Source organism: Plecotus auritus, assembly GCF_963455305.1.
Source record: "Plecotus auritus genome assembly, chromosome: 3".
Lineage (NCBI taxonomy): Eukaryota > Metazoa > Chordata > Mammalia > Chiroptera > Vespertilionidae > Plecotus > Plecotus auritus.
The window spans coordinates 131,915,003-131,941,741 of NC_137772.1; the positions used below are offsets into that span (position 1 = coordinate 131,915,003).

The window sequence follows — 26,739 nt, forward strand, 5'->3', positions numbered from 1 at the left end:
TATAATAATTTTAAATATAAAGAATAGTCTCCAGGATTTAATGAATTGCCAAAGGACATATTGCTTGTGAGGGGCAAAGTCATAATCGGCCACCAAACTTGTGTCTTCCGGTTTTTCATTATTTTTGCATGTTTTCATCATACTATGTTACCCACTTTTGAAGAAAAACATACCCAATTCTAGCGAGAGAGAAACAGTTCCCCTCGACTAACCCTCTTTATTCCTTACAGAGATGTTTAGAGCTATGGCAGTCCCCTCAGAGAACTTTAAGGGGGACTTGAACAAGTATATCTCAAAAGAAAACATCCAGAAATTTTTGATGGCACTTCCACGTGGAGGTCAGGTGAGGACATCTCAGACATCTTCCTGGCTCCAGCCCCAGGGTGGAACCACCTTTATAAAGGTAGCTCGTTGGGTGCATAGCCATTGTGTCAGGAGAGTGGGAAGAATTTCCAGTCAGCAGAGCACTACTTGGCTCAGTCCATTCTCAGTTCCAGGTCAGGTTCCCATGTCCCTAGTTTAACCCATACCTTCTCCACCTACTTCCCCCCAAACCTGGGTCCAGCTTTAATCTTCTCTCTAGACTCAGTCTTCTTCTTCCTTTCTCTACCATGGGTCATTATTCTCTCTCTTTCTTTTAAATCTCCATCCTTCAACCTTCCTTTCTTCTTGAATCCCTTCTCTCCTATAGATGTCAGAAGATGATATCATAACAAACCTCAAATTACTGGAAGTCAAAATTCTAAATACTAAGATGCCTAGTACATTATGCCAGAAAATTACTGGTGTCCTTATCAACTACCTGAGGAGAATGGTGAGGAGCCCATGCCTGTGGGTTGGGGGCTGTGGGGGAAGAAAGGATTCTAGGCCTAACGCCAGGAGTTCCTTTCTGGTGGATGATGACATTTTGAAATTAAGTGGTATCTGGGAGATGAGTACCTCAAGTTTCTAAACAATTTACTAGAGCCTATGTCTTATACCCTGAACATGTCTCAAGAACTGTGACCTAGAAGATAGAGTAATGAAGTAAGGGGATAAGGTGAAAGAAGTGAGATGGAAAGAGGGAAAGGATTTAGGCTTTGGGCCTCAAAATCTAACCTGTCCTAATCCTCCTCCTGGGATATCTTAGGCAGTCACTGTTGCTGTTGCAACTCAGCTAATCATTTCAATTTATTTACTAACCTATTTAAATCCACCCACTTGCCTGCTAGCCCAACTTTGCACTGAACATTCATGACCTCTACCTATTCATCTATCCAGATACTTTTGTACTTAAATTTCCTGGTACCGGGTAAGTCTGGTTTCTGATTTTCTTGGTTAACTGTCTACATACAAGGTGTCTTCCAGTTTACCTGCCTTCTTTGGCACACCTGTTTCCTGATCAAGACCTTGACCCTTCAAGAACTTTTCAAAGTTTCCTCCATAATCTACCCACCTTTCCTTGCTGCTACAGGGAAAGCTCTGTGCTCTGGAAATGCCAAGCCCCATTCCCACCCCAACACACAAGCCCAGAGACTTTGCAGAGTTTTTGATTTCCTGCCCTCTTGCACACTCTAGGAAGTTCTTGCCCTCTGTCATGGGGAAGGTTTATGTTGGATAGGGTTGTAGGATTCGATAGGATAGTTACTGCCCTCTAGATAGAGGAGAACCACTTACTGACCAAAGCCAATTCTCAGAAGCTGAGGGACTCGTCTTGGAGATTAGCCTTGGAACAGTTAGTCTTTTTTTTTTTTTTTTTTCCAGGAGACAAAGGGAGAACTGGAGAGGATGTTCACTGCGGTCCTAATGGCTCTGGGGTCCCATTTTCCAGAAATGATCATTGTCAAGCTATGGGACAGACCGAATATATACTGTCTGCCCCCAAGGAGCCTCATGGTTGCAGTGGGGAAGATAAGCCTTTCCCAAGGTATTGCTCCCCATGGTGGAAGAGTTAGTCTGAGAAAAAAACAGGGGCATCAGGCTGTGGGGGTGCTGCATGGAATTTAGAGTATAGCATTATTCTCCTGACTCCTTTCACTGTATATCTCCACTTAGTTTAGTGATGGGTGTGTGTGTGTGGGGGGGGGGGTGAGGGGGCAAACTAGCATCCCTGTGGGACTGATGGGAACTCAGGAGGGAGTTCTTGGAGACTAGGAGTGGCACAGGAGAGCATATTAAAGCACAGGAGACTGTGGCTGGAGGTAAGACTTGAGGAACTAGAGGGAAGGCTGAATAGAAAGCTCCCATTCAACAGAGGTGGGGAGGGGCAAAAGAGAAGTGAAGAGTGCTTTGCTTAGGGGAACCTGAAGTTTTGAATTTGATTAGAGGTTTGGAAGGTAATAGTATAGTAGGATGAGGCAGAGAATCACCATACAATCTCCATCCTGGTGGCTGTTGGTGACAGCATTAATTCTCTTACCCATTCTATTCCCTCCCTCAATCACAAAGTGTGGAAAAAAAATCAAGTCACCAGGCAAATAACAGACCCTGCCCTTTCTTTACCACCTGGAGTTTGGGCCAGAGAGAGGTTGTGGGAAGTCAGCTGGCCTTCTGGGCATTAGGTTCAAAATGACAAGGCTTATGGGTTGGGCTGCATAGCAAACTCAGAGGACACGGCACAGAAGCTGGAAATGTGTCTCTTGATCTAATCAGGGCAAATGTTCTCGCTTTAGAACAGTGAGAAGAGCCTCAGGCAGCACAGCTCTGTTTTGTAAGGGTCCTTGGAGGGGATTGTGCATGTGTAGGGTATGGAAATACCTTGCATCTATATGTTGTGCTAACATCCATTATTGAGCTTAATTTTCCCAACAGCCCTGTGAGGTGGGCACACTAGGAACTGTAGTCCTATTTAACAGTTGAGGACACGGAAACTGGGATAAATTCCCTATCTTACCCTGGGCTGTCCAGACTCTTTGGAGGTAGAGCTAGGATCAGAACCCAAACCTCCTGGTCCCTAATCATAAGATTTTGTACACTAAAGTGGGAGGCTGCTTTCCCTGGGATAGGGATGTTTTTCTTGTACTCTCCCTCCCAGATACAGTTTCCTACATCGGTTCTATATGGAGATATATCCTGCCCCTTCTGAGGTTGGCCCAAGAGAAGAATGACATGTTGGCGATATGTCATGGTAAGGGTCAGGAGGGTCTGGGGAAGGCTTAATTGGAATCAGGGAGGGAGGAAAGAAGGCCAGGAAGAGACTGGGTCCCTCTGAAGTTGGATCCCATAAGTCTATGCAAGGGGCAGTGATGGCTGAGAGCAGGCCAGGTGTGAGTAGATACTCTTCTCCATCTGACCTTTCTTGGCCTGGTTTGGGGCAAGGGGCAAACTTGACAGGGATGCTGTAGGTGTTGACAGCCTTTCTCTTTCACTTTCCCTGCCTATACTGGAGCTAGGTATGGTGAGAAAGCAATGATAGTTGGGGAGGTGGTGGACAGGTTGGTCTTTTCCAGCACAGGACCCCCAAAGTCCTTTTTGGGTTGGGAAGGAGAGGACTGTACTTATAGGTGTGTATGCTTTACTTTGTGGGAAGGGAAAGGTGATGGGAAGCTCTGACTCCCTTCTCTGCGTACAGTATTCCACGGATTGGTCATCAGTGCCCAGAAGCACCTGGATTCTTGGGATGATAAAGGGATGGGCATTACTCAAAGGGAAATGTCCATGAAGGCCTATACCACCTTCCGTGTCTTCCTCAACCGTTGGTCTTTGAAGAGCAAAGACAAGGTGGGAGTCGGGGATAACAGGGGCTGGGTGGGTGGGCTGAAGGAGTAAGGCTTGAGCCAAAGGTGGGCTCAAGTTTGTCCACTTCCTGGTAGAAGGCTGACTCACGAGGGTCTTCTGGGACAGCAGGTGATTCTGCTCAGTCTCCTCTTACCATTCTCTTGAAAAATATAGAGTAAAAAAAAAAAAACAAAAAACACTGCACTGTCCATTCACTTATTTATTAAGTATGTGATTGACATTTATTGATTACTCTCATTTTCCAGGCATGATGCTAGGCCCTGGTCATACAAAGATGAATAAAGCAAAACCCCCGAGGGTTTGTCTGCCTTCATCCCTTTGCTGATGCAAGTTTCTTTATCTCCTTAGGCACAGGTGACAGAGCAGGTTCTGTTGATAATTGGCCACCTTTTCTTCCTTATGCCACCATCCAAACTCAAGAACCAAGTGAACCGGTTAACCCGATTGTTAATGATTTTGATGTCCATGGAAGTGACACCTTTCTACATTTCCCAGGTGATTGGGTTGTGAGTGAGAAGGAAATTTGACTAGTTCATGTATTTCATATTTATTGAGTAGTTAATGCTGGAGTTGGCAAAGCTTGGCCCATAGGTCAAATCCATTGTGAAGCTTATTTTCGTAACGAATGTTTTACTGGAACTCAGCCATGTCCATTTGTTGAATTCACCTCATGCTTTGAAACTCTCTAACTTCCCTGTCTCTGACCTTTAGACCCAAATTTAAAGGGCCTATGAGGTTAGGTCAAGCCTACCTGGAATGCCTCCCTATTTTAAAGTCAACTGGTGTGGGACCTTACTTATATCTGCAAAATACCTTCACATCAACACCTAGATTAGTGCTTGACTGAAAAACCAGGAGAAGGTGTGTGTACACCAGGGACCTGGGATTTTAAGGGCCATTTCAGGATTATGCCTGTGATAGAAAAGTTACACACATATTAGATATTTTTGTGAACAGAGGATCAAGAACCGGAACCCAAATTTTCTGATTGTTAGGAATCAGTCTCCCTTCTAATTCAGTGGCATTTCTCAAACCGAGTTCCCCCAACTTCTAATGAGTATTCCACAAAAAGAAGGTGTGTTATTTAGTAAAATGGGTGGGAAATGCTGAGTTTAAAATTAAACAAGTTTCTTAACTGTAGGACTTCTCCAAGTCTTCAATATGTGGGTTAGTCTGGTCCTCTAAGAAGCAGATACCAGCATGGAATTGAGGTGCAAGGGATTTATTGGAGGAACACCTGTGAGGAAAAAAAAAACAAAACAGGGAAGGGGCCAGAGGAGGCTGGGAGAGCCATCAGACTGAGTAGCAGGTGTGACCATTGATAAGGAGAAGGGGAAGGAGAGACTAAAGGGGAAAAGGGAAGAAAAAAGGAGAGTCTTAGATTATAGTGTAGTTCTAAGGAAGTTCAATGCCAACAGGGAGTCATTGAGCCAATGTTACCCATCAGAAAAGTCCTACTTCTTGCTTATGTAGGCCTGCTTCAGTGGACCTGCCATACCCAGTCATTGGCCAGGAGAAACCGTTGGGAATCTAGCCTCAGTTTTAAACAGTGATGGATTTTAGAGTAAAGAAGTTGGAGATCTTAGCATTGAACAGACTGTCAAACTACAGCGGGAAGGCAGGGGAGGTTATGGGGGCGGGGGGGACTGTAAGAGATCAACCGAAGGACTTGTACGCATGCATATAAGCATAACCAATGGATACAAGACACTTGGGGGGGGGCAGGTAAAGGCATGTACTGGGGGGTAGGGGAGGCCGGGGGGAGGTCAATGGGAAAAAAAAAAAAGGAGATATATGTACTACTATTTGTAATACTTCAAACAATTAAAAAAAATAAAATAAAATAAAAGAAGTTGGAGATGTTAATCAATTATGCCCTCCAGAATAGGCATCTGAAAGGCACATTTTTCATGGTTGCGCAACATGTTAATATGCATTTGTAAATTTCCAAGAGGAATTTTTTTTTTTTAGTGCAACACCCATTAGCACCAAGTTTCCAGGGATCACTGTTTGTGGTCTACCATTGCACTACCAAGTCAAATTCACTTTCCTTGGTATATGAAGATTTGACCTTCCTCATGTATGTGCTCTGAGCTTTCTCCTTTAGTGGAGCAGCCAGTCTCTTATTTACTAGTACTTACCCTTCTGTCACGTGTCTGCATTGTTGCCTTTGGGAAGGTCTGTGAACCTGGGACAGAGGTTTGCTCTGTGTAATCAATTAGCCAGTTAGAGGATAAAATTTGTAACCTAACTGCTAGTCTGCAGATTGTGCGGGTAGAGATTCTACCCTATATTTTGGCGGACAGTGGAAATGTTTTGGCTACTTCCTCCTTCTCTCCCCTTCTCTATCACTCCAGGGGATAGTGATTAAGAATTGAGATGTTTGTCAGTCTATAGTATAATTTGTTTGGACATTAACTAGTACTAGCCAGCTCTCCTTACGGAGGCTGGCCCTATTTGGGGGTCCATCAGGCAAACCAAAGGGGAAGAAATGTTAAATATTTAAAATCCAGTGGAGGGATTTCTGCTCTGGCAAAGAAGGAGTAACTGAGGCCACAATTACTCTCTTCTCTGAAACAACTAAAACACTATGCAAAATATATGAAATAATGGTTCTCAAACTATTGAACAGCAGGCAACAAAGAATAGTGTCCCTGAGAGACAGGAGAGACATGGCATAAGCTCTACTATTGCCCCTGTTTACTTCCTTGAGAGAATTTCCAGTCAGTGGCAGAGGGAAAGAAACCCCAGGGAAAGTTGATGAACTTTCTGAGTTGAGAAGATAGCAATGAGAGACCAGGGAGACCAACATAGCTGGAGTTTACTGGGTGGAATACTTGATAGTCCATGTGTATGAGGAAATGGCTTCAGGTGAGGAAAAACCCCCAGACTTGGAAGAATAGTAGCCAGAACTCACACAGGGCCAAGATTTATACCTGTTCCCACCAAACAGTCTTAAAAACTCACAATTCACAGGACATTAGGTAGATGGGTGGGTTGGGGAGCAAAATTAACAGTAGGCTGAATGCTTTTCTGGTCCTGTCTAACCAATCTTAAAAGCAAGACCCAAAAGGATCAAATTATTTTCAAGTAACTTTAACTGTGTTCCAGGAAAAACGCAAGAATATTTATAGGAATACTAAAATATCCAATACCCAATAAGGTAAGGTTACAATGAGTCGCATTAAATTTTTTTTAAAAGATCACCAGGCATGCAAAGAAGCAGGACAATATGGCCTATAATAAGGAGAAAAAAGAAATAAAAACTGACCCAGAACTCACACAGATGTTAGAAGTAGCAGACTAGGACATTAAAACTGATTCTATTGGATTAAAAAACTAGTGGAAAGATTAAGTAAATAAGTAAAAACCAGGAAAAATATTTTTTAGAAGGACCCAAATTGAATTTCTAGAGTTAAAGACTAGAATATCTGTGATGAGAAACACTGGATAGTATTAATGACAGATTAGACATTGCAAAAGAAAAAACTGGTTAATTGAACATAGCAATAGAAATTACACACAATGAAACAGAAAAAATAAATAAAGAAGAAAGCATCAGCCTGGCGAGAGTGGCTCAGTGGTTGAGCGTCAACCTATGAGCCAGGAGGTCACAGTTTGATTCCGGGTCAGGGCATATGCGCAGGTTGCAGGCTTGATCCCCAGTGGGGGGCATGCAGGAGGCAGCCCATCAATGATTCTCTTCCATCATTGATGTTTCTATCTCCCTCTCCCTCTCCTTTTCTCTCTGAAGTCAATAAAGACATAAATTAAAAAAAGAAAACATCAGTGAGGCATGCGACGACTTTAAGCAGCCTAATTTATGTGCAATTCGAGTCCCCTCATAAAGGGAGAGACAGAAAATATATTTGAAGAGCCAAAACCGGTTTGGCTCAGTGGATAGAGCGTCAGCCTGTGGACTGAAAGGTCCCAGTTCGATTCCGGTCAAGGGCATGTAACTTAGTTGCGGGCACATCCCCAGTAGGAGGTGTGCAAGAGGCAGCTGATCGATGTTTCTCTCTCATCGATGTTTCTGACTATCTATCCTTCTTCCTTCCTCTCTGTAAAAAATCAATAAAATATATTAAAAAATATATATATATTTGAAGAAATAATGGTTGAAAAATTTTTAAATCGGAAGCGTAAACCTACAGAACCAACACACTCAATGAACCCAATACGAGAAATAAAAAAACTACTCCAAATCATGTCACAATCAAATTTCTCAAAACCAGTGAAAAAGAAAAAATGATTTCTTTAAAATTAAATTTATTGGAGTGACATTGGTCCACATGAACATATAGGTTTCAGGTGTGAGTTTCAGTATTACAAGATCCGCATATTGCTCCATGTGCTCCTACCCAAAGTCAGATCTCGTGTCACCATATATTAGTTCCCTCTTCTCTCCCCACCCGCTTTGATCCATGTTGAATTAATTTTTGTATGTGGGGACAAACTGTAATCCACTTTCATTCATTTGCATGTGGCTTTCCAGTTTTCCCAGCACCATTTATTGAAGAAACTATCTTTACTCTGTTGTGTGTTTCTGGCTCCTTTGTCGAAAATTATCTGTCCATATACCTGTGGTTTTATAGCCTGGCTCTCTATTCTGTTCCATTGATCTGTGTGTCTGTTTCTCTGCCAGTACCATGCTGTTCTGGAGATCATAGCTCTGTAGTATAATTTGAAGTCAGGTAGCGTGATACCTCCAACTTTGTTCTTTTTTCTCAGTATTGCCTTTGCTATTTGGGGTCCTTTGTGGTTCCATACAAATCTGATGACTTCTCATTCTGTTTCTTTTAAAAAATGACATTGGAATCTGTATATTGCTTTGCATAATACGACCATTTTAACTGTGTTGATTCTTCCAATCCATGAACATGGAATATTTTTTCCATTTTGTTGTGTCTTTTTCAACGTCTTTTAATAATGCCTTGTAATTTTCAGTATATAGGTCTCCCACATTCTTTGTTACGTTTATTCCTAGGTATTTTATTCTTTTGATTGCAATTCCAGAAGGAATTGTTTTTTTATTTCTTTTTCTGAAGTTTTGTTGTTGGTATACAGGAAGGCAATGGATTTTTGCACATTGATTTTTGTAACCTGCAACTTCACTGTATTTGTTTAGTTTCTAATAGTTTTTGTGTTGTTTTTTTTTTGTGTGGAGTTTTTAGTGTTTTCTGTATACAGAAAAATGTCATCTGCAAAAAGTGATACTTTTATTTCTTCCTTCCCTATTTGGATGTCTTTTATTTCTTTCTCTTGCCTTATTGCTCTGCTTAGGATTTCTAGCACTATGTTGAGTAAGAATGGTGAGAGTGGACTTCCTTGTTTTGTTCCTGATCTTAGAGGAAAAGTTTTCGTTTTTCACCATTGAGTATGATATTAGCTGAGGCTTTATCATAGATGGCTTTATTATGTTGAGGTACTTTCCTTCTATTCCTATCCTATTGAGTATTTTAATCATAAATGGATGTTGTATCTCATCAAATGCTTTTTCTGCATCTATTGATAAGATCATATGATTTTTATCCTTTCTTTTGCTCATGTGATGTATTACATTGATTGATTTGCATATGTTGAGCCATCCTTGTGCTTCTGGAATGAACCCCACTTGACCGTGATACATTCTTTTTTTTTTGGGGGGGGGGGGGTGTACTGTTGTATTTGATTTGCTAGTGATTTGTTTAGGATTTTTGCATCTGTGTTCATCAGAGATATTGGTCTGTAGTTTTCTTTCTTTGTATTATCTTTGCCAGGTATTGGTATCAAGGTAATATTAGCCTTATAAAATGTGTTAGGAAGTATTGCCTCTTCTTCAAATTTTTGGAAGAGTTTGAGAAGGATAGGTTTTGAAAAACAGAAAATCTTAAGTACACAAAATGATGTTTCATATGGAGGAATAAAGATAACAATAATAGATTTCTCAGTGGAAACAATGGAACTGAGATGATCTGTAATAAAAGGGTAATATGCTAATTAGACGGGATATCCTTCCGGACATCATTCTGGACGTCCCTCGGACGAAGCCAGGGCTGGAAGGAAGCCTGGGTCCCGAGTGCCTGCCGGCGGCCAGAGCAAAGACCAGGTCCCGTGTTCCAGAGGGAAGCCAGTGCTGGCAGCCAGGGGAAGGAAGGCCTACTCTTGCACAAATTTCGTGCATCTGGCCTCTAGTAGTGGAATAACACCTTTGAAACACTGAAAGAAAAATACTGTCAGCCATAAAAAAGAATGAAGTCTTGACATCTGCAACAACATGGATGGACCGAGAGGGTATTGTGCTGAGTGAAGTAAGTCAGTCAGAGAAAGACAAATGCCATATGAGCTCATTTATTTGTGGAATCTGAAAAATAAAATGAATAAGCAGAATTGAAACAGACTCATAGATACAGAGAACATTTTGATGATTGCTAGATAGGAGGCAGGTGGAGGATGGGTGAAAAAGATGAAAGGATTAAGAAGTACAAATTGGCAGTTACAGAATAGTCATGGGAAGTAAAGTACAGTATAGGGAATATAGTCAGTAATACTGTGATAACTATGTATGGTGTCAGATGGCTACGAGATTTATTGAGGTGACCACTTTGTAAGTTATTTAATGTCTAATTACTGGGTTGTGAACTGTAATTGAAAAATAAAACATGATTTTATTTATTTATTTTTAAAATATTTAAAAAGAGGAGAGAGAGAGAGAGAGAGAGAGAGAGAGAGAGAGAGAGAGAGAGAGAGAGGAGAGAGAGAAACATCAATGGGAGCGAAACATTGATCCTTCAATGGGCTGCCTCCTGCAAGCCCCCCAACAGGGAACAAGACCAAAACCTGGGTATGTGCCCTGACCGGGAATCAAACCCGCAACCTTTCAGTGCCTGGGACAATGCCACATTGGCCAGGGCGAAAAATAAAACATGATTTTTTTTAAATGGATAAGTAAATTAGACTTCATCGAAGTGAATAATTTCTTTTTTAATTTTAATATAATTTTAAAAATTTTCCCTTTTTATTGAATTTATTGAGATGACATTGGTTAAGAAAATTATACAGGTTTCAGGTGCACAATTCTACAACACATCGCCTGAACATTGTATTGTGTGTTCACCATCCCAAGTCAAGTCTCCATCCATCACCATTTATCATCCCTATACCCTCCGCAACCTCCCTGTCCCCCATCCCTCAGCAGTCCCCACACTGTTGTTTCATTCCGTCTCCCTCCCGCTTTATAAAGCCAGCCGCGCACTCAGCCACCCATGCATTCAGCCGCCTGTCCTCACCGCGCACGCATCTCCGTACCTCAGCCTTTTGCAGCTCCTCTGAGTCTCAATGTGCTTTCTTCTTTCCTTCTAGTTGTAGTATTTCCACTCAGCCAGCTTTCCTGTGGTTCTGGATGGTGTCTGTTTTGTCTTTTAGTTGTAGTTTTGAAATTGTTGTGCGAGGCAGCAGTTTAGGTGCTTACCTATGCCGCCATCTTGGTTTCTCTCTGTTGTCCCTTTCATGAGTTTTTTGCTCTATTTTAAATTTTTTGTTCAATCCCTCCACCCCCTTCACCCTCTCCACCCTCCGAAAGTGAATAATTTCTGGTCTTTGAAACTAGTTCAGAGAAGGAAAAGACAGGTCAAAGACTGGAAGAAAATATTTGCAAATCATATATATGTATCCAGAAAATATAAAGAACTCTCAAAATGCAATTTAAAAAATTTAAAAAACTGCCCAGGCCTGTGTGGCTCAGTTGGTTGGAGCGTTGTCCTGTACACCAAAAGGTTGTGGGTTTGATTCCCATTCAGGGTACATATCCAGGTTTTGGTTTGATCCTAGGCTTGGTCAGAGCACTTGTGGAAGACAACTGATTGATATTTCTCTCTCACATTGATGTTTCTCTCTCTCTCTCCCTCTCCCCCCACCTCCATCCTCTCTAAAATAAATTTAAAAATATTTTAAAAATTGGCAAAAAATTTGAATAGATATGGGGATATCAAATTAGCACAGGAAAAGTTGATAAAAATCATTTAGAAAAATTTAAAATTACATTGAGATGCCACTATACATCTGTAAATTGGCACAACCATTTTGGAAAACAGTTTGGCAGTTTTTTAAAAAGTAAGTGAGAGATTTATAGTGACAGAATGCAGATCAGTGGTTGCCTGGGGAAAGGAACAGTGTTCCGAGGGGAGGGCAAGAGGGGTTATAAAGAGACAAGAGGGAACTTTTGGGGGTGATAGATATGCTTATTATCTCATTGTGGAGATGGTTTCAAGGATGTTTACATTTATTAAATAGTATACTTAAAATATGTGCAGTGTATTATATATCAACTAGAGGCCCAGTGCACAAGATTCATTCACTCGGCGCAGGGAGAGGTGGGGGGGACGGGGTCCCTCAGCCCAACCTGTGCCCTCTTGCAGTCCAGGAGCCCTTGGGGGTTGTCCTACTGCCAGATTAGGGCCGTTCCCTGCTGGCCTAAGGCGGCAGTCGGACATCTTTAGGGCTGCCTGGAGGTGGGAGAGGCTCCTGCCACTGCCACTGTGCTCACCAGCCATGAGCCCTGCTTCGGGATGAGCGGCACTTCCCCTGTGGGAGCACACTGACCACCAGGGGGCAGCTCCTGCGTTGAGCACATCATAGTGACCAGTCCTTCTGCTGTTCGGTCGGTGTGCCTATTACCCTTTTATTACATACGATTAGACATCAATAAAGCTGTCTTTTTAAAAAATAAAATGGACTGTTTACACATGTGAAAACTGAGGCCATTTGTAGCCTCTCACACAAGTGGGAAGAAAAACCCATAAAACAATACAATCCACTAGGTAAAGGGCAGATATTTGGGCTTTTAAATGTGGTTTTCCAAATTTTGCAAGTCAGAACAATAGAACCAGTTCTTTCTTTGGCCATGACTTCTTTATCCTACTTCTTTGAAGTCGGCCAACACCTGCAATGTTGAGTTGCTCTAAAAGTTACCGTGGAATAATGAGGTTATTTGAAAGTAAGTGTAGCTTCTTGGGTGAGGTGGAGGAGCAGGTCATGGCTGTATTTGGCTATGGAAAAACGAGCCTCTCAGCCTTCCTGAAAAGGTCCAAGTGGGCAGTGTGAACTATGATATTGGGCCCCCTCTGAGAGGAGATCTGAGGACAGAGGCTTTCCCTTGAGGCTGTGGCAAGGGCTGGCTGAGTGGCTGACTCTGTCCTTACACACACAGTGTATCTGCCAACTGGTGAATGCTCTGGCGTTCAGCGGCTGCGGAGGTATAAACTTGGAATCCCAGCTGGGAAACATTACAGGCATGCTGTTCCAGCAGGTGAGTGCTGGAGGCTGGAAGTATCCCGGACTTGGTCTTCCCCTCTTCTGTGGAGGTGATGGTTACCCCAGCCCAGGTCACAACCTCCACTCGGCCCTGGGGTTTTCTCATGGTGACCTTAACTGCACACACCTCAGGTTCACTGCCTGGATTCTGGTCACAGAGTGGATATTCTCTATGAGGTAAATTGGATACATTTCTGTTTGTTTCTTGGGGTGGAGGCCATTGTTGCTCCCTCCAAACTGGTTAAGGGCAGAGAGTCCAAACCGACCCATTATGCCTGTGGGAAATGGCAGGCCTTCTGTGTTGCAGCCTAGAGTAGGAAGAGGACAATTGAACATTTTGCAAAAAGGTGTTACCTTCCATGTATTTGCTGGCCACGTCTTCTTTCCTTTGGGGCTGTGTAGGTGTATTCCTGGGTTCTATTTTCACGTTCTCCTTATGGGCAAGTGCCACACTTTTTCTGGCTGCATACCTCAGTTTCTCCATCCATGCCCAGAGCCCCTGATTTTTCAGTGCTCCCGGGTCTGATGGCCTTGGTCTTCCCACAGCTGAGTGAAAAAGTCAACCCATCAGATCCTCACTCTGTGGAGAACTGCAGCCTCGCCCTGAGGGCTTTCTACATCCTGGGTAAGTTAACACATTTTCCCAGCCCCAGGTATGTGTCCCTGGGTACTCAAGACTTTGTACTCCTTGGGGCGCCTGGTTCCCAAGATGGGCTTCTGTCCTTCAGACAAGATGCAAAGTAATCCATGTAAAGTTTGCCTGAAATTCAATGAATCTCAAAGGGCATAGGCATCCTCCCCTCCCTATCCCTTTTGTTACCACTCCCTTCCCCTGGGGTTGGCTTCCGTTCTCCTTTGGTGATCCTTAGCTCAGAAAGGTGATAATGTGATTACAGCACTGATGAGGTTCTGACCTAATGGCAGAGCACATGGTGGGGCAGGGGAGGGACAGGCCTAGCTCAGGAAAAGCATCTGCCCCATGCTGGGCTCATGGTAAATGCTAGACAAACACTGGCTCTCTTTCTTCCTCCTTCTTTTCTCCAACCTAATAGACCCTAATTTACCCAGCTCATGGCATCAGTGGTTTGCTGTGAGCATGATTTTCTTCTACACACCACCTCCCACTTAAACATACCCCTGACTCCCTTGTATTCATGCCCTCTGATAGCCAAGTTATACCAGGATCAGATGGTATTCCTAATACTATCGGCCATGGAGTCCAGTGAGCCAGCCAAGATAGAATCAGCCCTTCAAGCGTTCACAGACGTGTTCCAGGAATGTGAGTAGGAACTGAGCCTGGTCCTAGGGATCTCCTTGCTCAGGAAATCTCCTTTCTGGGCAGACACTCCCATGTAGTAGTTAAAAGCACAGTTTTAAACTCAATATAAACTCAATGGGTTCAAATCCTGGTTTTGACTCTTATTAGCTGTGCAAACTGGGACAGATTACTTTTAGTCTATTTCCTCATTTGAGAAATGGAGGTACTTTGGCTGGGTGGCTCAGTTGGATGGAGTGTCACCCTATACACCACAAGACTGTGGGTTCGATTCCCGGTCAGGGCACATACCTAGGTCGCTGGTATGTTCCTCGATCGGGGGCATATGGGAGGTGACTGATCAATGTTTCTCTCTCACATTGATGTTTATCGCTCTCTCTCTCTCTCTCCCCTCTCTTTCTCTAAAATAAAAAACAACATATCCTTGGGTGAGGATTATAAAAAACAAAAATGTAGGTAACATTAATTCCTACCTTTAGGCATTTTTAGTGAGAATGAAAGGACAAAACATATCTTGGAGTATAGGTTTTAATTCTACTCAAGTGTCCATCAAAACTTTGCTGTATGCCTAACACAGAACGAGGCATAGAAAATACACACATAAATAAGACATGGTCCCTGTTCTGAGGAGCTCACTGTCAAGTAGGGAAGATGAGACTGTTCACACAGCAACAGATACAGGATAATATGTGATAAGTTACTTAAATGTGAGCATGGCGATGGGCAACAGGAATGCAGAGAAGGTGTCAGCAGGAGATGGGATAGACTCTATGTAGGAGCTGTGCTGAGAGCAGAAAGGAGACTGCGAGTCAGCAGAAGGAATTCACACAGACAAAGAGCAGTGCTGGCATTTCTAAAGGTTGAGATCGCAGAGGGTGAGCAGAACAGCATGGACAGTGAGGCAGACTTGTGTGCTCAGCCGTGGGAGCCTGGCAAGAGCTGAGGCGCAAGCGCTAGCTTGATGAAATACTGTTTTAGGTCACTTTTTAGTCTGGTTTGAAGCAGAGGGACAGGGGAGATAGTCTCTCGGGATTGATCTGGCCTTGAAGAGAAAGACTGTATCTAAAATTCCTCCTACCTGTCTGTCTTCTCATGTCCCCCAAAGCAACAAAGGGGGAGGGAGGAGACTGACACCTCCCCCCTTTCCACCACCCCCCCACACCACCCCCCCGCATGTATGTCTGTCTTTCCTCTAGTGCCTCAGACAGAGAAGCTGCAGCGCGTGGTGCTGAATTCAACCATTATGGTGATTCAGGAGGACCTCAAACCAGTGAGCAGAATGGCAGAATGTTCGGGCTGGGAGGGCAATTGCTGTTTTGAGAACCTGAGGTCTGGTAAAGTGAAGAGGGGAAGGTTTGGGGGAATGAGGAGACAGGTAAGGCACCCTTGCCAAGCTACTTCTGGCCTCAGACTTCTGACCATGGGTTACATTTGGGCTTGTCAAAACCTGAGAAAGGTTTGAGAAGTGGACAGGTGGTTCCTTCATATTTTCTGAGCCTTTTCGGTGGGCAGTACTGTGGTGAGCCCAGTGGGGACATGAAGCTCTGAAAGATATTAATTCTGCCCCGCGAGAATTCACAGTTTGCTTAGCGAGAGAAGTCCTGAAACAACACATCTTGCATGGAGTCTGAGAAGATAAATATGTATATATATATTTTCTTATCTTTTCTTTATATATATATATATATATATATGTATATATATATATATATATGTAAATTCTTACTTTAAAAATTTTATTCAATTACAGTTGATATACAATATTATATTAGTTTCAGGTGTACATCCTGGTAATTAGACATTTATTTATGTAACTTATGAAGTGATCACCCCAATAAATCTAGTACACACCCCGCATAGTTATTACAGTATTATTGACTATGTTCCCTGTGCTGTACTTTACATCCCATGACTATTCCATAATTACCAATTTGTGCTTCTTAATTCCTTCACCTTTTCATCCATCCCCCCACTCCCCTCCCATCTGCCAACTACCAAAATGTTCTCTGTGTCTATGAGTCTGTCTCAGTTCTGCTTGTTCATTTATTTTGTTTTTTAGATTCCACAACTAAGTGAAATAATACTGCATTTGTCTTTCTCAGTTTGACTTATTTGACTCAGCACCACACCCTCTAGCTCTATCCATGCTGCAGATGGCAAGATTTCATTCCTTTTTTATGGTTGAGTCATATTCCATTGTATATATGTACCACTTCTTCTTTATCCATTCCTCTATTGATGGACACTTAGGTTGCTTCCATATCTTGGCTATTGTAAATAATGCTGCAATAAACATACGGATGTATATGTCTTTTCAATTTAGCATTTTGGGTTTCTTCAGATAAATATCCAAAGTTTAATTGCTGGGTCCTTCTTTGTCTCTCCTTGTAGCCTTTGTTTTAAAGTCTATTTTGCTACTCCAGCTTTTTTTGTTTTGTTACCATTTTCATGAAATACCTTTTCCATCCCTTTATTTTCAGTCTGTGTGTCTTTTGACATGAAGTGACTCTCTTGCAGATAGCATATGTAAGCATCTTGTTTTCTTATCCATTCAACCATCCTATGTCTTTGGATTGGAGCACTTAATTTATTTGCATTTTAAGTATTTGTTGGTAGATATGTAGTTATTGCCATTTTATTATTCATATTTTTTATATTCCTTTCGTCTTCTCCTTAAAGAAGACCCTTTAACATTTCGTGTAATATTGGTTTGGTGGTGATGAACTCCTTTAGCTTTTTCTTGTCTTGGAAGCTCGTTATCTCTCCTTCGGTTCTAAATGATAGCCTTGCTGGTTAGAGTGACTTTGGTTGTAGGGCTTTGTTTTTCATGACTTTGAATATATCTTGCCAGTTCCTTCTGGCCAGCGAAGTTCCTGTTGAGAAATCAGCTGACAGTCTAGGGGAGCTCCCTTATGGGTAACTAACTTTTTTCTCTTGCTGCTTTTAAGATTCCCTCTTTGTCTTTAGCCTTCTGCATTTAATTGTGATGTGTTTCACTGTGGGCCTCTTTGGGTTCATCTTGTTTGGAACTCTCTGCACTTCCTAAACTTGTATGTCTATTTCCTTGACCAGGTGAGGGAAGATTTCTGTCATTATTTTTTCAAATAAGTTTTCAATTCCTTCCTATTTCTCTTGTCCTGCTGGCACTCCATGATATGAATATTTCTATGCTTGATGTTGTCTCAGAGGCCCCTTAAACTATCCTCATTTTTTTTTTTTTTTTTTGGATTCTGTTTTCTTTTTGCTGTTCTAATTAGGTGTTTTCTGCTACCTTATCTTTCAAATTGCTGATTCAATACTTTGGGAGAAACCATATTTTTTAACAAGCTCTTCAGACAGGACTGGAGACAGCACAGACTGCTTCAGTTCTGGATCACACAGGATAGGGGAACAGGGGAGGAGGGGAGCAGTGGTTTGGGGTGCCCAAACCTCTGTGTCCTCACCTGGAATATGAAGGGCCCTCAGGACTTGTGCGATTTGTTCCTGGCTTTTCCTAGAAAGGCCAGACCATGGGACTTTCCTGGATTCAGATTCTCCCCCAATCCAACACTCCTGCTAATATTTATATGTCTGGGGAAATAAGGTGAGGGCAAGGTAAGTACTTAGAGTTCACCAGGAAGATGGTGGGAGCTGAAGTGGTTAGAACTTCAGGGCAAAGTACAGAAGTGGTCAGGTTTAGTGGCTGCTGGTCTGTCATTATCTAGAACCCGCTGTAGAGTTACACTGGGTTTGGTGTCAGGAGATCTGATCCCCTCACCTGCCTTGGTCCTCTGTGTCCTCCCCTGGAATATGAAGGGTCATACTGACAGTCCCTGACATTCCTTCCTGTCTTGTCATGTGATGGTCTGTGACTCCACAGGTGCCGAAGGTCCTGGTGCACTTCATTGAGATGCTGGGCCAGCATAACTACTTGGCCTTGCCCCAGGGGAACACTATAATCAGCTATATCATCAAGCTCGTGGAGTCTGACCCATCAGTGAGCAGGGGCTGGGCAGGGAGGGGACCAAGGATGGGAGCACACCTCAGGGGATGGAACAAGAGGAAGGCAGGGTTGGGAGCAGGAGGGAAAGAGGAGGGTCCGCCTGGCACATGTGAAGGGTCTTTGGCCTCTAAAACCCTGAGCAGTGAGCCAGGGAAAGCCTTGAACCCAGAGACCTAGCTAGCATTGGTTTTGGATTTAAATCTTTCCTTTTCTTATTCTAGAATGAAGAGGACATCCAAATAATGTGTTCCAGAATCCTACAAATGGTATAAACAGCTAGGGCCAAACAGGCCTCTCCCTTTCCTCCTCCCCTGGCTCCCCTGATCACTACCCTGACCCCCCACCCCGACTGCATCCCACCTTCCCCCTCCATCTAATGCCTTGTGCTGTGTCTTTCACCTCAACCCACCTCCATTTCATTCCACACAAGTGCCTGGGGTTCCACTGAGAAGTGCTCAGTGCTGCAAAAGAGGGTCACTGGCTGTAGATCTGGAAGCCAGAATCTGAGTCCTGATCAGCCAGTTTTCTAGCTGTAAAATCTTGAATAACTTGTTCTCCCAGCTGCAGTTTCTTCTTTGATAAAAGAGGGGGTGATTATATTCCCTGACTATTCTCAGCAACCTCTAGGGACTCTTGGAGGCTCATATGAACTGATTTGCATCAAAGCTGAGGAAAGGGCTGTGGGAGGAAAAGGACTTAAGATTTATTCTCCCTCCCAGTAAGCTCTGCCTCCTGACTTTCAGCATGTCTCTGACTCTGGAAGGTTCCTCAATGAAGGTGATTACAAGTCACACATTCCAAATTTCAAGCAGCCCTCATCTATCAAGTCAACTTCTTCCTGCTCTAATTTTAATCAGGACCTTGGTTATACTTTTCCAACATGGTGTGAGGGGTGGGGGTGGGCGGCGGGGAGAGAGAGAGAGAGCGAGAGAGAGAGAGAGAGAGAGAGAGAGAGAGAGAGAGAGAGAGAGAGGAGGGAGAGAATGAATATGAATGGGTTAAGGGGGCTCTGTATACCGGCCTCAAATACCCCTCCAGGAAAGGGAGACAAGGTCATGGGGTTGGAGACTTATGACTGGGGCTGATTTGGGGCTTGGCATTGAAATTCTTGCCACATCTCCTGCCAGGTATCTTTGCCCAAACTGGTCAATTTGGTGTGTGAGCCCAACAACACCTTGGCCTTCGTGCCTCTGTGTAAGGCAGCCACACAAATGGCTCTGAAGGCCCGTTCCCTGGGCCAGGTTCCTTACCTCAGCAGCTTTCACTTCAATCGTAAGTACAAGGGTGGGGCAGCCTGTGGAGAGGTGAACATTCAGTCTGTTTGTGGGCATGGAGTGTTGGAGTTGGGGGCTGGCTGAGACATCGCTGGGGAGCGGGTGCAGAGGATGCTGGAGGGGTGGGGGGTTTTAGGTCCCAAGCTTGGGCCATGATGGGAAGAGTAAGGCAAAGGGTTAAGGAAGCAGCTTAAGGCCATTTGGCCTCTTGAATGAAAAGCACTTGCCTCTCAAAGTCACAGTTCCTTCTTGCTTTACTCCTCATTATAAAACACTCGAGTCAAGATGTACAAACATTGTTAATTACAAAGTAATGAATACACACACATTCCTGACCCTTAGTTCTTCCTTTGCCCTAACTCTGAGCCTCACTCTGTGCTTACCCCATCCCTGACCTCTAACCCCAGTGGGAGTCAGGGTTAGAGTTAGGATGTCTGTTCAGCATATCACATGGTGTGTGTGTGTGTGTTTAAAGGCTGAAAATGTAATGGTTTGTGTTTTAGTATCAATCAAAATGTCACAGCTCCCATGGCATTGGCACTGATGTTCCCTGTCCTCTTTGCTCTTTCTCCTCCTCTGAAGTACTGATGGGGAGCTGCCAGTGGAGGCAGGGGGTTGAGCATCCTGAAGTGTGCACTGACTCTGTCCTCTTCTTTTATCCTCTCTTTAACTTAGCTACCCAGTTCATTTCACCACAGAGACTCCTGACCCATCTTGTGGTAAGTGATGCCAGAATGAGTACTATAGTCATACATTCTTCCATCCACTCATTAGCCCATCCATCCATCCATCCATCCATCCATCCATCCATCCATCCACTCATTTCACAAATAGCTGGTTACTACTTTGACTCAGGCATTATGCTGGCTATGGAATAATGAGATAGGGCCCAGGATCGCAGGGGCCAAAGAGTATGGAGGAGGGACCTGGGAGCATAGTGGTGAGGCCTGGAGATGGGAAGTGGCCATGCGAAAGGCTTAGCCTGTCTCCTATGTGGCCTTATTGTGAGCTGCTCTCTGTTGACCTTGGACAAGCCCACACACCTTTCTGGATCTCTGTTTTGAGTTTTTCTCTTTTAGCCCAGACATTATGTGCTAGACATTATCAACACTTGGAATGACAAAGGTAGACCTGCCCTTGAGGTGTTCGCAGTCTTAGTGGGAAAGACAAGTCTGGGAACAGCTATCTATATTCCAGTGTGACAAATGTACTAATAGATGAATACATAAGGTGCAATGGGATCTTAGAAGAGCAACAGGCTGACATGGTCTCCAGGAGTCAGGAAGGCATCACAGAAGAGGTGATGTTTCGAGAGCATCTTGGAGGATGTAGCAGTTCAACGGGTGGCAAAGAATGGGCAGGCCCTAAGCTCCAGCTCTACCATTCTATGGATTTGCTTTCATTGTCTTTCTTCTCTTCTTTTAAATATTTTCTCTGCCTCCTGCTTGCTTCTCAGATGTTTTCCCGGAAGCCCTACAGGGAAAAGGAGTTTGGTACAAGCTCTCTGAGGCTACTATCTGCCCTGCATCCTATCACTTCTTTGCATCCTGTTATTCACTACAATGTTGGCCAGCTGTGGATGAAGGTGATCCCACAGATGTTGCAGATACTAGATGGTAAGGGGTTGGTTAGGAGGGGAAGGAATGAAGCTGGGGCAGTGGGCAGACTCCAAAAAAGATGGTGTCCCGAGGTGCAGGATGGACCTTTCTTGGGGTGAGGAGAACTGGAGCCAGTCTCTCTGTCCCTTTGAGATGCTAATGGATGGGTCTGCTTTTGGGGGCAATGTTCTGAACTGAGCAGAAACACAGTCCAAAGTTCTGTGGCTTCAGGGTTCCCAGAATGACTCCTGCACTTTCTTATGGGCAGAAGATCAGGGAAGACTGTGGGCTTTGGAAACAGACAGACCAGTTTTATATCCTTGCTCTGACACTGGACAGCTGTGTATATTTGACCTTTGGAAAGTCAGTTGTCTTCTGGAGCCTCTGTAAAGTGGGAGAGCAGTTACCTTGTAGGCTCAGCGCCACATAGTACTTAAATGTTTTCTTCTCCCTGGCTGGCACCTTCCGGTTGAGTGGGTCCCCATGCTCTCTCCTTTCCTAGATCATACTGAGAAAAGCCTGAATCAGGAGGACTGGGAGGACAGGCTATTCCAGGTAAGCACCCCCTAAGACCTCCCTTCCTCCACATTTGCCTTCTTTCCCATCTTCAGGATCTTGAGGGAAGATAGCCCCACGACCCCAGAGAATGAGGCCATGATCAAGGGCCTCCCTGCTCAATCAAACCTCTTTCTGTGGTCCCCTTGCCTCCTGGCCCTTGCATCAGAGTATCTGACTATGTCCTAAGCCTTGAGTCACCTTCCATACCTTACAACCCTATATCAAGGGGGAGTAAGGGAAAGGGCGCTAGCTCTATGTCCTTGGGCAAGTTATTTAGCCTTTGCATGCCTCAGGTTCTTCATCTGTAAAATGGAAGTAAATCCTGCCTTCCAGAATTAAAAAGGATGCTATAGGAGAGGACCTTGTAAATTGGAAAGGGCTTCACACATGTAATTGGCATTACCATCATTTTCACTGTATTTTCATTCTTCAGTCCCAACTCCAACCATGTGTTTCACCTCTTTTTCCATATTTACAGACCATAACCCCTGTCTCTTGCTTCTTCTTGACCACATTTTTGTGGGGCAGAAAAGCCTGCCACTGTCCTTTGTGGTCCTCTTCTCCCTTCTTCTTCCTCAGTTTTTAAGTCAGTCATTAGTGGCTATTGATGATGACAGCTGGCAGGAACAACTCATCAGAGTCATCTTGGAGAGGATACGTTATTTCACTGATGATGGTGATGAGAAGGTGTGTCTGGGTGTGTGGTGGTTGCAAGGGGGGAAGTTCAGGGTGGAGGGTGGTGTGGAGGAAATCTGGGGCTCACACAGGTGGCTGCAGAAATGTGTCTGAGTACAGGCCTTGGGGAAAGAACAAACCAGTGTTCCTGCGTCCTGAGAATCAAGGGGTGGAGAGGACCACAAACTGGGTCACACTGGCATGACAAAAATATCAAAGGGTCTTACATTTGCTTAGCGTGTTAGGCTTTATCAAGAACTTTGCCATCTGTAGTCTTCACGGAACCTCCCAGTATTCTGTAACAGAATGGAGCTTGTACTTGGTGCAGTGGAAAGACTATTGATTTTAGACTCATATTTAAGCACTTAATTCAAGTAATATTTGAGGGCATCCCATAGATTAGGGACTGTGCTTCATGCTGGGGATACAGAGTTGAGGAAGAAATATGGGCTCCTTTCCTCACAGAGTGCAAGGTTGGTGGTGGTGAAGGCCTGGGGTCCTGCCCTGGCTTTTCCACATGCTCCTGGTTTAGTCTTGATAAAGTGTCAACAATAAAGGTTTTTTTTAAAAAAGCCTAAATAACCTATAGCTGTCGTCATCTCTACCTTGAAGCTGAAGAAACACAATCCAGGAGGATTTAGAATCTTAAGCAAATTATTGGGAAAACTGGCACCTGAATCCAGGTTTCTTTCCTTCCTTGTTTCTCTTTCTTTCTTTCTTTCTTTCTTTCTTTCTTTCTTTCTTTCTTTCTTTCTTTCTGTCTCTTTCTTTCTTTCTTCCTTTCTTTCTTTCCTTCCTTCCTTCCTTCCTTCCTTCCTTCCTTCCTTCCTTCTTTTCCTTCCTTCCTTCCATCCTTCTTTCCTTCCTTTCTTTTTTTCTCCTCACCCAAGGATATTTTTATATTGATTTTTCAGAGAGAGTGGAAGAGAGAGAGAAAGACAGAAATATCTGGGAGAGAGAAACACATCAATTGGTTGCCTCCTGCATGTGGCCTGACTAGGGCCCAGGCCAGGGAGGAGCCTGTTACCGAGGTACGTGGCCTTGACTAGAATCATACCCGGAACCCTTCAGTCCGCGGGCCGACACTCTATCCACTGAGCAAAACTGGCTAGGGTCTGTTCCAGGTTTCTTGATTTAGATTCCTGCTTTCCTGTCACCGAGCAATACTTTATTTGGGCTCTTGAGGTTTCCAGGAAAGAGGCCTTATTTCCAAGACTGTTTGCTCTCTAATTAATAACAGTACTTATGAAGCACCTACTGTATGTACATCTTTGTGGTTGGTAGATTAGGAGTACAAGATGAAGCAGCTAGAATTCTGATCTTATTAACTCAGTTATTTAAAATGTGCACTAGCCCTAGCCGGTTTGGCTCAGTGGATAGAGTGTCGACTTGCAGACCGAAGGGGTCCGGGGTTTGATTCCAGTCAAGGCCACATTCCTTGGTGGCAGGCTCCACCCTGGCCTGGGCCCTGGTCAGGGCGCTGCAGGAGGCAACAATTGATGTGTTTCTCTCACATCGATACTTCTCTCTGTCTTTCCCTCTCTCTTCCACTCTCTCTTTAAAAAATCAATGGAAAAATATCCTCAGGAGAGGATTTAAAAAAAAGTGCACTAAATGCCTAGAGCAGAACACACACTGGACTGGGCACAGGGTATCCATGTGAAAACAGACTCTGCCTTCAGGAAACCATCATCTGCTTGAGTGGACAGCCAAGAAAATGGGCAATTATTCTAAGCGTTGTAAGTGTCAGGATGGAAATATGCACTGTGTGCTTGGGAGCATGGAGGAGGCTTGAGGGGGCTGGGCAGAGAAGCTTTGTCAGAGGCGATCCACTGTTTAGGTTTGCTCAAGACTGCTTTGATTTTAGTGCTGAAAGTTCAGTGTCCGGGGAACTGCCTGAGTCCTGGGCAGCCTGGGAAGATGAGTCTCCTGCAGAGGAGTGGATAAGTCTGGGAAGATGAGTAGTCTTTGCCAGTTAAGCAGAAAAGTAGGTGCCTTAGGTCAGGTTTAACTGATGCAGAGCCTAAGGTGAGGATTCTTGTCCAGTGGCTTAGCAAGGAAATGCTCTGCGCAGAAGTTGTGATAGAGTGAAGGACACAGGATAGGGGAGAGGAGAAGCCAAACAAGGACGTGGCCTGATCCCATGGGAGCCCTGGATGGAAACTGCACTGCAGAGTCTATCCTGCCTGGAGACAAGTGAGGGGGGCTTTTGTACCCTCTGCCCCCCAGCTTGTTTGTCATTGGCTCCAGGTTTCCAACATTGGTCCGGTGCAGGGAGGGGAGAGAGAACAATGTAGCTCCCGGGCATCTGGGGTAAGGAGGCCCCAGTCACCTCAGGACAGTTCTCCCCCAAAGGCTGCAGTGAGTAGCTGTTCAGAAAAGTTCCTGCAGCCAGTTGAAGGGGAGGAACCCTAAGGTCTGGGCAAGGCACCTTGAGCATCTGCTAGAGGGGAAAAGATACCCATAGGAGGGGGAGTTAAGGCATTCAGCTGGAATGTCCTGTTTGCCTACTGCCTGAGGCACTGAGAGCAATGGGGCAGAGCAATGAACTGGGTAGACACTACTCCTGAACTCCATTCTCACCTGAGATGTGGGATTGGGGCAAGTTAGGAACTAACGGAACAAATCCACAGACAGGATGAGTGATTATGATGAAGCTCTGAAGGAAGGAAACAGGGTGATGAGCTGGAGAGGGACTGAGGAGGTCAGAGCAGGCTCACTGAGGTGAGAGCTGAAAGATGAGAATGAGACATTTTGAAGAGCCTGGAGAAGAGGGTTCTAGACAGAGAAAATGGGGACTGCAGAGACCCTGAGGTAGGGAGTGGGTGAGTCCACACAGACTGGTATTGCAAGGTAGACAGGACAGTGTGCAGTAAGCAAGCAGAAAGGCCACTGAAATTCAGAGGAGGGAGAAAGAAGAATTACATGAAAGTACTTCTTCAATTATGCAATTTTGATTTTAAAATTATGCAAATTTAAGGAACTTTTTTATTTCCTAGCTGTTATTGGGAGGTATGTGGGTCAGAGAAAGTTCCTGAAGGATGATCCCTAAGAGGCTAGGACATTGGAAAGGCAGCTTTCTCTTCCCTCTAACTTGAACCCCTGCTCCATAGGATCACTGCCTTATCCAGATGCCTCTAGACAGCAAGGGCCAGGGTGGAGGATGGGGCTGTGGGCAATGGTGGTAGCTAGTATTGGAAATGCTGCCCTAACCTCGTTTCAAGCTATGCATGACCCTGCCTCTTACCTTTCCTAGGCTTTTCTCTATAAATTCTTTGGCTTCGCCCTGTGGACCTCAAGAAGCGAGAAACTGGTGAAGATGATGCTCTCCTCCATCCTTCAAACTTCCCATGAAAACCTGCAGGAGAGGGAGGTGAGGCAGAGTGCGTTGGCAAAGCATTTTCAGGTTGAGTCAGGATGGCAAGGTGGCTAAAAGCCTGGGCCTGGCAAACCAGAGCACCTGGGTTAGAATTCCAGCTCAGCCACTTACTAACTATGTGCCCTTGAGCAAGTTACTGAACCTCTCTGTGCCTCAGTTTCCTCCTCTTTAAGATGAGGCTATGGTACCTTTTGAATAGAATATTTCTTTAAAAGTTTTTTTTAATTTTAAATAATTTTATAGTTAGAGAAAAGTTGCAAAAAAAAAATCCGAAAGAATTCCTATTGATACTTCTCCCAGATCCCCAAAATCTTAATGTTTTTCCATGTTTGCTTTATCATTCTCCTTCTCACACATAAATTACATAATTCATTTATTTACTAACATTATTACTCTATTTTTTGAATCTGAAATGAAAGCTGCAGTCATGAAGCTCATTTACCACTAAATACTTCACTGTCTATTAGCTAAAAATAAAGATATTCTCTTACATAAGCACAGAGCAATGATCAAAATCAGGAAATTAACATTGCTATACCACTGATATCTATTTATAGACCCAGTTTGAAAATCATCAATTGTCCCAACAAGATGTTTTAGAGCAAAAGAAAAATATTCTTCTTCTTTTTTTTTTTTTTTTTTTTTTTGTCCAGAATCTGATTCAGAATCAAACTGTGCATTTTGTTGACATTTCTCTTTATTCTTCTTTAATCTGGAATAAATTCCTCATCTTTATCTTTCATGACCTGGACATTTAAAAAATGTACAGATCATTCATGTTGTACAATGTCCCTCGGTTTTGGTTTGTCTCATATTTCCCCATGATTAGATTCAGAGTGTGCATTGTTGGTGGAATACCACAGAAGTGATGTGTGTTGTAGGATGGTTTTGAGGATTAAAATGTAAAATCACTTAGAGCAATGCTGGTGCATAAGCACTCTCTAAGTGCTGATTACTGGTAGTGCTGGTGTCCATGCCCTCAGGCCTCC

At 43.8% G+C, this 26,739-nt stretch overlaps 1 protein-coding gene across 1 annotated transcript in view; it reads left to right on the forward strand.

The window, feature by feature from the left end:
- Positions 1 to 244: 244 nt before the first annotated feature.
- Positions 245 to 26,739, forward strand: part of LOC308244175 (maestro heat-like repeat-containing protein family member 1) — a gene marked incomplete at both ends in the record, with an annotated part of 77,209 nt that continues 50,714 nt past the window's right edge. Inside the window, 17 exons of the mRNA XM_080660161.1 lie at positions 245 to 343; positions 692 to 814; positions 1,744 to 1,906; positions 3,014 to 3,106; positions 3,551 to 3,699; positions 4,066 to 4,212; positions 13,555 to 13,633; positions 14,177 to 14,287; positions 15,481 to 15,554; positions 18,144 to 18,260; positions 18,488 to 18,532; positions 19,394 to 19,538; positions 20,216 to 20,259; positions 20,997 to 21,156; positions 21,641 to 21,693; positions 22,276 to 22,383; positions 25,628 to 25,744. Coding sequence (XP_080516287.1) covers positions 245 to 343; positions 692 to 814; positions 1,744 to 1,906; positions 3,014 to 3,106; positions 3,551 to 3,699; positions 4,066 to 4,212; positions 13,555 to 13,633; positions 14,177 to 14,287; positions 15,481 to 15,554; positions 18,144 to 18,260; positions 18,488 to 18,532; positions 19,394 to 19,538; positions 20,216 to 20,259; positions 20,997 to 21,156; positions 21,641 to 21,693; positions 22,276 to 22,383; positions 25,628 to 25,744 — 1,827 coding nt within the window. The remainder of the gene's footprint in view (positions 344 to 691; positions 815 to 1,743; positions 1,907 to 3,013; positions 3,107 to 3,550; positions 3,700 to 4,065; positions 4,213 to 13,554; positions 13,634 to 14,176; positions 14,288 to 15,480; positions 15,555 to 18,143; positions 18,261 to 18,487; positions 18,533 to 19,393; positions 19,539 to 20,215; positions 20,260 to 20,996; positions 21,157 to 21,640; positions 21,694 to 22,275; positions 22,384 to 25,627; positions 25,745 to 26,739) is intronic.